General features: G+C 48.7%; 2 protein-coding genes across 3 annotated transcripts in view; both read left to right on the forward strand.

Moving 5' to 3' along the window:
- The window catches only part of f7l (coagulation factor VII, like), a 5,737-nt gene extending 1,202 nt beyond the window's left edge, over window positions 1-4,535 (forward strand). For both annotated transcript variants that reach the window (XM_037974456.1, XM_037974457.1), the window contains exons 2-8: window positions 751-917; window positions 994-1,018; window positions 1,092-1,205; window positions 1,289-1,429; window positions 2,185-2,273; window positions 3,588-3,708; window positions 3,794-4,535. In XM_037974456.1, coding sequence (XP_037830384.1) covers window positions 751-917; window positions 994-1,018; window positions 1,092-1,205; window positions 1,289-1,429; window positions 2,185-2,273; window positions 3,588-3,708; window positions 3,794-4,341 — 1,205 coding nt within the window. In that variant the 3' untranslated portion in view covers window positions 4,342-4,535. The remainder of the gene's footprint in view (window positions 1-750; window positions 918-993; window positions 1,019-1,091; window positions 1,206-1,288; window positions 1,430-2,184; window positions 2,274-3,587; window positions 3,709-3,793) is intronic.
- Window positions 4,536-5,751: 1,216 nt separating this feature from the next.
- On the forward strand, window positions 5,752-9,659 carry f7 (coagulation factor VII). Its single transcript, XM_017404963.3, has 8 exons — window positions 5,752-5,965; window positions 6,293-6,456; window positions 6,548-6,572; window positions 7,177-7,290; window positions 7,379-7,525; window positions 8,451-8,557; window positions 8,710-8,830; window positions 8,927-9,659. Exons 1-8 carry the CDS (start codon window positions 5,860-5,862, stop codon window positions 9,517-9,519), a joined length of 1,377 nt encoding a protein of 458 aa, XP_017260452.1. The 5' UTR covers window positions 5,752-5,859; the 3' UTR covers window positions 9,520-9,659.
- The last annotated feature ends 6 nt before the right edge of the window (window positions 9,660-9,665 follow it).

Raw genomic sequence — 9,665 nt, forward strand, 5'->3', positions numbered from 1 at the left:
CTCCATCTCCTGCTCCATCTCTCCATCTCCTTCTCCATCCAACCATCACTCAGGAACAAGACTCCCAGACACCTGAGCTCCTCCGCCCCCGACTTGGAGGGAATTTTCCATCTTCTTCCAGTAGAGATCGTGGCCTCAGGCTTAGAGGAGCTGACTTTCATCCCAGCTGCTCCAGAACACCCTGAAGGTCCTGGTCTCAAGACCCAGAAGAACCACATCATCTGCTAAAAGCAGAGATGAGACCCTGAGGTTCCCAAACCAGACCCTGTCCATAAACACCACAAACAGGACTGAAGACATGGGACAGCCTTGGTGGAGTCCAACCCGGAGTGAAGATCTGGTACCTCTATAACCAAAGCCACTTGCTCTGGTAATACAGGGACCGGATCAACCTTAAAGGTGGTCCTGGAACCCAATACTGTCTCATAATCCTTCTCCAGATCCACTGAACACCTGGACTGGACGGTCAAACTCCCATGACTCCATTAGCAGCTCCAAGTGTGAAGCTCTGGTCCACCGTTTGATGAACCTGATGAAATCCTCACTCCTCCTGACTTTCAGGTTTTAGAATCGGTCAGACCTTGGAGTAGACCTTCATGGGGAGGCAGAGAAGTGTGATCCTTGGACAGCTGGAGCTCGCCTTTAATGCTAAAGTTACATTAATGTGTCTTTCTTGGCAACAGCAGATGGAGAAGACCCTGTGGCGATGGAGGATTGTTCACCTCATCTCTTGTTTGTACTTCCATAAAGGGGGAATGTTTATGGACAAACACGAGGCCAGCGTTTTCCTGCATCGCAGTCGAAGAGCCAACTACCTGCTGGAGGAGCTGAGGCAAGGCAACCTGGAGCGAGAATGTCTGGAGGAGAAATGCTCCTACGAGGAGGCCAAGGAGATATTTGCCACAACTCAACAGCTGGTGAGTCCAGATTCAAAGGGATTGTTTTTATTTCTCTTTATAAACATGCCCTTTATTTGATTCTGTCTGTATCCAGGAGTCCTTCTGGAGGACGTACACAGGTACAGAGGATTTAACATCTATGATTTCTGGAGTAGAAACCTTTTCTAAAGTCTGATTTTTTCCTGGGTGCAGCTGTAGACCACTGCCTATCATCTCCTTGTGAGAACGGAGCTACCTGCACTCGCCACATCGACAGCTACACCTGCAAATGTCCTCCTGGTTTCCATGGATTAAACTGTGACAGAGGTTCGAACCTGCAGCCACAGGCCAAACCTTCCTGTTGTTGGGTTTATTGGTAAAACAAATGTTTGGTCTCTTCCTGTTCGCAGTGCGCTCAACCTCAAAGAGCTGTCGCTTTAAAAATGGAGGCTGTGAGCATTTCTGCAGGCGGTTACCGGATCGGTCGTTTACCTGTTTCTGTGCTCCGGGGTACGGTCTGGGTCAGGACAACAGCAGCTGTCTGCCTCAAGGTCGGGCCTGGAATATTATAATCTGTACCTTCACCCTGCTGCTCAGAGCTGCTGAGACAAGTCTGTCCTCAGCTTCCTGTCCTCCATGTTCAGCCCTGTGACTACCTGTCCGCCTTTAAACAGGACTGAGGACACCTGCAATGATTGTAGGACATGTCCCTGTGGACACAGTTTCCTTTCTAGGGGAACCATCCTTTTATCACTTCATTAGTTTCTTTAAATAATTCTGTTGAACCTAAATTCAAACAGAATTATTAGATGTTTTTCAGTAAATATTTAGTTTTTTATTACTTTTGTCAGTTTCATGCTATTTCAGTGACTTTATTTTATTTTTTTATGAAAGGGTACCACAAATTTATCCATGTCTGCATTTCCTTCAAATCTGTTGTTCCAACCTTCTGTAATGTAGCCTGTAGCGTCACCTGCTGGCCAAACAACTTTAATTCACTCCAGACCAGGCATAGAAACATCCATGGTAGGGTTTATTTTAATTAATTAATGGAAACAGAGAAAGGGACACATCTACTGATCCACTAAACCCAACATGCACCAGTGTTTTATGGTTGGAAAGTTCAGCTGAAGCTGGGAAAATGTCTGCCAGGCCCATCCAAATATCTACAAGTTCAAAAACTACAAACCTCATTTCTGTGGTCTGGACCAGTGTTAACTGTGTTCGTATTGACATGGTTTGGTAGTCACTGGTATGTAACACCGGAGACAACATGCTGATTGTTTTTGTTGTCTGTCTGGTCCAGATACTGTTGTCTGTGGAAGACACCTGGTGCACTTTGCCCCCAGGATTGTTAACGGGCAGATCTGTCCCCCAGGACAGTGTCCCTGGCAGGTAAGTCCAACACTCTGGTCCAACGCTGTTTCACACTGTGACTACAGGCCCCGCGCAGCCAGAGAGTCACATGGTCTATGTTTGCCTCCCACGGTACACAGCAAGCTTCCTTCAGTAGTTTATCATGAAGTTGTGTGATTCTTGTTGAACTTTCCCCTAAAATAACTCCTGGAGTCATGCTCTGTAATAAACTGTTTGAATGTCAGGGAACAGATCAAAAACAAACTCAGAACATGGGAAAGGAGACGAGTATGTGAGGTCTTTAAAGAACATCATTTGAGGTTTGACTCACTGATGGAGCACTGAGAAGATGGTAAAACCTGATCATCTACACAAAGTACAGGAACTAAAAAGGTTTCTGGTTGTGTCTCAGATTCCTGGCCACCCTTCCTCCCGTCAGTAACCTTCATACTGGAGACTCCAGTCAAGGCTTGTCCTTTCGCTGCCTGGGTAACTTGGCTTTTCTGTCCCCTGTCCAACGACAAACTGCGTTTTCAAAGCGGGTCACCCAGCTGCCTGAATCGGACTCTACTCAGGGCCCGGTTACTCCTTAAAGTTTCCATTCAAAGTAAACGGACTTTAATTCTGTAGTTGAAGACATTTCTCAGTTCAAACCTGCAGAGTGGAGTTCCAAACTGCAGCTAAACTCACATGCAGATTAATCTCCCTCCCCTCCGTCCTGAGGGTCATTAGGGTCTCTGTTAGCTGCCTCACAGAGAGAGAGGCTTTGTTCACCTGTGTGAAGGTGTTGATTAGACGGAAGCTGACTGGGGATCAGGCTGAATGCTCCATTGGAGGTTTTAGAAAGCTGGAATCTGAGACCTCCTCTGTTTAAAGATGGCTTCCTTCACCCCCCTCTCAGACCATCTGTGTCCTCTGTCCAAAATAGGAACATGTTGGTCCTCAGAGTGTCCCTTCTCCTGGAGATGAAGGTGTGAATAAAGGATGAGTGACAGGGTTAGTAGACTAACAGTTCAGTTGCTTTAGGATTGGCCACATCTTGGATGACTAAGAATCTACTCCAACATGGACCCGGCTACCCACCAAGATTCTGCGTGTCTCTCACTGATTCTAGTCCCGTCTTTCTTCATAAGGTCCAGATGTCCTGGTCTGAAGGCTCAGTGAGGTTTGACCACGATGCTTGGGTTGTATACAACTTAGATGAACTTGTTGAGTTTGATGTAAAGCGGCACACAGGACTTGTCTACTTCCTGTTGTAAAGCTGCTCAGTTCTTCTCTGGTCCTTGAGCTGGAATCATAAAGTTTGACTCTCCTGTCCAGATTATTTACAGATAACAACGACTCTTTGTGCAGGCTTTGTTAACCGAACACAACAAGTTCACCTGTGGAGCCATCGTCCTGTCAGACCTGTGGATTTTAACTGCAGCTCATTGTGTTCACATGAAGCCCATCGCCATCTTTCACGTCACTGTAGGTAAGGCGGGAACTTGAATCATCGCTCTCTTCATTTAAGAACATTTACCGGATTCATACTGAGCTGATCTAAAATCTCTGCTCAGGTAAAAACGACCTGCAGATGCGTGAGAAAACCGAGCAGCAGCGGCGAGTCCTCAAAGTTGTGATGCACTCCAGTTATAACCACTCGACCTACGACAGTGACCTGGCTCTGCTAAAGCTCCACCGTCCGGTGAAGCTGGGGAGCTACGTGGTGCCCATCTGCCTCCCCGCCCGGAACAGCAGCTTCATCCAGACACTGTCCTTGATCCGCCAGGCCACTGTGTCCGGATGGGGCCGCCTTCTCCAGTTCGGCTCCCCTGCCCGCTACCTGCAACGCTTGGTGGTGCCGAGGGTCCATTCTCAGGAGTGCCGCCTCCACACGCAGCTCAACATCACCAAGAACATGTTCTGTGCCGGGCGGAGGAGCGGAGGCCAGGACGCATGCGAGGGGGACAGCGGCGGCCCGCTGGTGACGCGCTACAAGAAAACCTGGTTCCTGACAGGTGTGGTGAGCTGGGGCAAGGGCTGCGCCAGAGAGAACATGTACGGCGTTTACGCCAAAGTCAGCAACTTCCTGGACTGGATCGAGAACACAATGGCTACTGGCTAAAACTGGTTCAGACCGGAGCTTCAGCACAGTTTTAGAAAAGCAGCAGTATTTACAGATGTGTTGAAATAAAGAAAGTTTCTTCTGAATAACACATGCAGTAAACTGTTGAACCTGTATCTCTTATTGTAAGCCTAATCAGAGCAGAAAAAAGGTTTATACTTCTTTAACATAGTTAATAAAATTAAAGAAAATCATCATCGTCGTCCGTTTCTTTTAGCTAAAGCTTTGCATTTTATTTAGTCCATTGATTTGTCAGATAAAAAATAATATTTGAAGATTTTTGGTTTCCTTTGTCTCCTTCCTCTGACTCATTTGGCTCCTCCCCCTGACTCCTATGATTCGCAGGAATCCAACATGTCTGAATGAAACAACCAATCAGAAGCAGGAGGCGTCGCTTTCATGCAGTCACTGTTCTATGGTTGCTACGGTTACTTGCTTTGGAGGGGGAGGAGCTCTGATGGAACAGCTGAAGCATAGCGGAGAGGGAGGGGGCGGGGCCTGGAAGTCGTGTTGATTCCAAATTTTAAATTTTTTGTTGGAAAATAAAAGTTGTTCACTGTACAGATCATTTTGTTGGACGCTCAGGGTGGGATGTTGGGATAAAGCAGACATAACTTCTGCCTCTTTTTGTGCTGAACAAAGCAAACGCCCTGTGGCAAGGACTGTCCCTGAACAATCAGGAAGGACACACACTGAGGAAGGACGGGGATGTCCTCGGACTTGACTGTGTTGCTTTCTTTGGCCTTGGTGACTGCTTACTTCCACCGACGGTCCCTGGAGGTCTGGTGGAGGAGGATGTCCTGACACACCTTCACGCTCCTTCCTGCTTATGCTCATCGTTCAGCAGCTTTGGCACCATCTTCGAGCAGATCTTCCTCTGGTCCAAACCTTCGGCGATGATCTTCCTGACGTGTCCAGCAATCAGCCAAACGCCCAGCCGGCGCTCGCCACACTCCACCAGCCTCAGTTTCAGGCTCCCAAGGTCATCCTCCATGTCCTCACAGCCCTCTATGAACCTCTAGTGCCATCTGAGAAATGTGAACACATTTTCTCATCTGGGTTCCCTCGCTCCAATAACCTGAATGCTTCAGACGGAGGTTTCCCCAACTGGACCAGAACCTTCAGGTTGGTTTGTTGCTCTGTTCCCATCAGCTTCAAACTGAGGACATATTACATCACACCGTAATGCAACCTACGAATCCCTGCCCCATTCAATTCATTTTAATAACATTTATTTACTGAGTTGGAAAAAGAGTAACAAAGTTAAAGACCCATTACTAATCTCTTTTATTTGAACTTGAACTTCTAAGAGTAATCAAAGTTTTGAGTTTAGAAGATGGAACCTGGTTTTAAAAGTTAGTGGTTAGAAAAAGATTCTCCAAACGTGGTCAACAAACCACTCCTGAGTCTGAGAGCATGGGTCAGTTTACATTTCATCACCCAGTAGATCGCCATGGGAACACGATGTCACCAACAGGAGGACCGACTGCGGGGGTATGAGGCAGACTTTGTACCTTTATGTCCACAGAGACGAAGAACAGCAGGTTTCTGAGAAGATCAACTATGCGGCTGAGAGTCTTCATCACCTTCGTCTTTGGCCTTCAGAGCTGCTGGTCGGCTTCAGGTGAGGAAAGGTCCAAACTTCCCTCATCAGCCTTGAAATTATCAGAGAAAAACAGAAGAATGGTTCAGTCTTTAGAAGCTTGTTAGCAGCCTAATGCTAACACAGAAGCTAATGAAGTTCAGAGCTTTGTGTTTATTCCTTAAAGAGAACGTCTCCTCTAGGTGTCGCTACAGATCTTTGAGAACACGCTTAGAAAACTCTGAGATACTGTGTTAGATGTTTAATCTGAGAGGAACTGAATCAGAAATTAGATGAACAAGTTAAACAGTTTGCTGGAAGGAACAACACTTGTTTAAACATTTTAACCCTGTCCTGACCCTTCGTCAGTGTTTCTGGACCCACCCCAGGCCCATGGCGTCCTGGTCCGGACCCGCAGGTATAACTCCGGCTGGTTTGAGGAGATGAAAATGGGAGATCTGGAGAGGGAGTGTTTGGAGGAGAAATGCAGCTTTGAGGAGGCCAGAGAAGTGTTCGAGCACGACGAGACCACGGTGCGTCCCGCTACAGATGGTTCCACCAAACAGAGCTCTGCCTCGATGCATTTCAGACGTTTCATCCATGTTCCTGTTTTCTGTTCCTCAGAATGAGTTCTGGAAGACGTACTCCGGTAAGTCATCTTCACTTCTTTGTTCTATTTAGTTCTCCATCAGAGAAGGGTGGACCAGTTCCTCTGGTTTAGGAAGCAGGGGGGTTAAGTGTCAGAGTTCTGGTTCTGAGTGATGGAGGCTGGAGCAGGAGATGGACCAACGGGTCGGTGGGCCGACGGGATTGTGGGCCGACGGGTCGAAGGGCTGACGGGTCTGTGGGCTGACGGGATTGTGGACCGATGGGTCGGAGGGCCGACGGGTCAGAGGGCTGACGGGTCTCTGGACCGATGGGTCACTGGGCCAATGGGTCTGTGGACCGACGGGTCGGAGCTTCGTTGGCAGTAATGAGGGTGTTGCTCTGGTCCATCATGGGTTTACTGCTTCGTCCCACCCCACACCTGTGGTCCTGAGGTTTGGATCAGGACTGAAAGAACCAGGTCCTGGATCCAAACAGGTGAACTGAGCTTCTGTAGGGTGGCCTTAGAGATCAGGTGAGGAGCTCCTTCATCAGGAGGAGCAGAGCTGCTCCTCATCAAAAGGAGGTGTTCAGACATCTGATCAGGACGCCTCCCTCTGGAGAAGGAGATGAAGACGTTCAATACTCACTGTGTCTTTCTCCTAAAGTCCCAGACAGCTGTGAGTCCGGACCCTGTCAGAACGGGGGCACCTGCGTCAACGAGGGTTCGTCCTACACCTGTTTGTGTCTTCCTCAGTTCACCGGACTCACCTGTGAGCTTGGTGAGCATGGACGGACATCTGAACTGAATTCAAAGGACTTTACTTCATAGCCCCACAAATAAAGTCAGCTCTCATTTGTTGTTTTCAGAGCGCCGGACAGAGTCGGACAGTTGTTTGCTGCAGAACGGAGACTGTGAACATTTCTGCGAGGAAGACTCCTTTGGACGAAGAGTTTCCTGCTCGTGTGCAGACGGCTACGTGTTGGACGCCGACGGTCGGAGCTGCAACACAAAAGGTTTCTGAAGGAATAAATCTTTGGTAAAGTTGCTTAAAGGTTTGTGATGAGAGCCTCTATTTTAGAAAGTCCAGGTCCTTCAGTTCTCAGGTTCCAGGTTCTAATAAAACTGATCCGGTTTTTACCAGGGTTCTAAAATGATCCAAATCTAACCTGAAATCAACAAAAACAGCAGATTTCACCGAGTCGCTGTTTTATTTTATTATTAGCATACGCTCTATTTATCAAACACAATCCGGTTCTTGTAGAACCTCCTCCAGCAGCAGAACTCTCAGTGGGTTCCTGTTCGTCTCTCTTTGGTTGAGGTTCTGGTTCTGGACTGTTCTGCTGTGTTTAGTCCAAGCTTCAGCTGTGGGACAGATGGCCTGATATCTGACTCTGGATCAGTGGTTCCTGAACGTTCAGCTCCTGACCCACAGAAACCAGCAGAGCTCTCTTTGTCTCCGGTTGAAGCACGGGGACGTTGTTTACACATCAATTCAACAGAAACATGACGAGACCAACAGTCTCAACAACCATACTCTTTATCCACTTGTCCTCCTAGGACCTGGCGTCCACATCCAAGAGTTCAGGTCTGAGGAGGTTATATCTTTAACCTCCTCCTCTTAAACAATCAATTTAAATTTCAGAATCAAGTCCTGCCTCCTCCGGCTCTGCCTAACTGATGGTTGCACTTGTTATGTTAGGAATTAGTTCAGTGACCTGGACAGAAGGTTCCTAGTGTTCTGTTGTCATACTGTTAGCTAACGACAACCCGTCAGTCATATCTGAGATGTTTCCAGCACCGCCTGTGTTCCCTCTATCATTCTGTGGGGATTAAAACTAATAAAAACCAGGACTTCATTCATCAAGCAAATGTAAAGAAGAGCCAAGCGAACAACTCCAAGTTTGATTTGATGATAAATAATCGTTATTGTGTTTCCAGAGTCGATAGCTTGCGGTACGGTTCCTGTCCTGCAGGGAGCACAGAAAGAAGATCATCTGAGGATCGTGGGAGGAACCGAGTGTCCGAAAGGTGAATGCCCCTGGCAGGTGGGTGAAGGATGAAGGTTGTTCCTGTGTTTTGGTTCTGGTTCATCATTAACTAACAGAGCTGAAATAAATACATGTCAGCAGAGGTGGAAGACCTTTGACCTTTGACCTTTAATGGTTGGATTTCTCTTGTTGTGGTTCGCTGCTGAAAGGTTCTGCTGGTGTATAAAGGCAAAGGATTCTGTGGAGGAGTGATTTATAAACCAACATGGATCCTCACAGCCTCTCACTGCCTGGAGGACTCCGAAGCACAGTTTCTGAAAGTCATCGCAGGTACGAATCCGTCTGCAGGGGTTAGGAGGTACACATCACACGGCTTCAACAAACGTTTCCCTCCTAACTGCTTTGAATCGCTGACGTTGGTTTCAGGCGAACACAACATTCTGGTTAACGAGTCCACGGAGCAGACGCTCCAGGTTCTGGAGATCATCATGCATGAGAACTACGTGAAAAGTACCGTGGACAACGACATCGCCCTGCTCCGGTTAGCCTCTCCAATCGTCTACAGCACGTACGCCGTCCCGGTCTGCCTGCCGACACGGCCGCTGGCCGAGCGCGAGCTGTGGGCGGTGGACCGCCACACGGTGAGCGGCTGGGGCAGGCGAAGCGAGAACGGGCCCACCTCCGTCCTCCTCAGGCGCACCAAGGTGCCGCGGATACGAACCCAGACCTGCATGGAGGAGAGCGGTGTGGCGCTCACCAAGAACATGTTCTGTGCCGGATACCTGGACGGAAGGACGGACTCGTGTAAAGGCGACAGCGGCGGACCCCTGGTCACCGAGTACAAGAAGACCGTGTTCCTGCTGGGAATCGTCAGCTGGGGGAAGGGCTGCGCCCGACCGGGTCACTATGGCATCTACACCCGAGTGTCCAACTACCTGGAGTGGATCCAGAACCGGACAGGAAGTCCGGGTCTGCCTGGAAACAACACAAACACTGTCCTGACCAACCTGACCGCCTGACGGAGGCCGGCCTGCTGACGTTTCCTTCAGGTTCTGCTCCCGCAGCAGCATCGGAGAACCTTCTTCCTGCAGCAGCGTCAGAGAACCTTCTTCCTGCTGCAGCGTCGGAGAACCTTCTTCCCGCTGCAGCCTCGGAGAACCTTCTT

The sequence above is a fragment of the Kryptolebias marmoratus genome, unplaced genomic scaffold, assembly GCF_001649575.2.
Source record: "Kryptolebias marmoratus isolate JLee-2015 unplaced genomic scaffold, ASM164957v2 Scaffold60, whole genome shotgun sequence".
Classification (NCBI taxonomy): Eukaryota; Metazoa; Chordata; class Actinopteri; order Cyprinodontiformes; family Rivulidae; genus Kryptolebias; species Kryptolebias marmoratus.

What these genes read in the sequence shown, in the direction of transcription:
- f7 (XM_017404963.3), top strand. Translation starts at nt 5,860, where the DNA reads ATGTCCACAGAGACGAAGAACAGCAGGTTTCTGAGAAGATCAACTATG. An exon ending in GTTCTGGAAGACGTACTCCG is followed by an intron (nt 6,573 to 7,176) that starts GTAAGTCATCTT and finishes TTTCTCCTAAAG; the next exon opens with TCCCAGACAGCTGTGAGTCC. An exon ending in AAGGTGAATGCCCCTGGCAG is followed by an intron (nt 8,558 to 8,709) that starts GTGGGTGAAGGA and finishes CGCTGCTGAAAG; the next exon opens with GTTCTGCTGGTGTATAAAGG.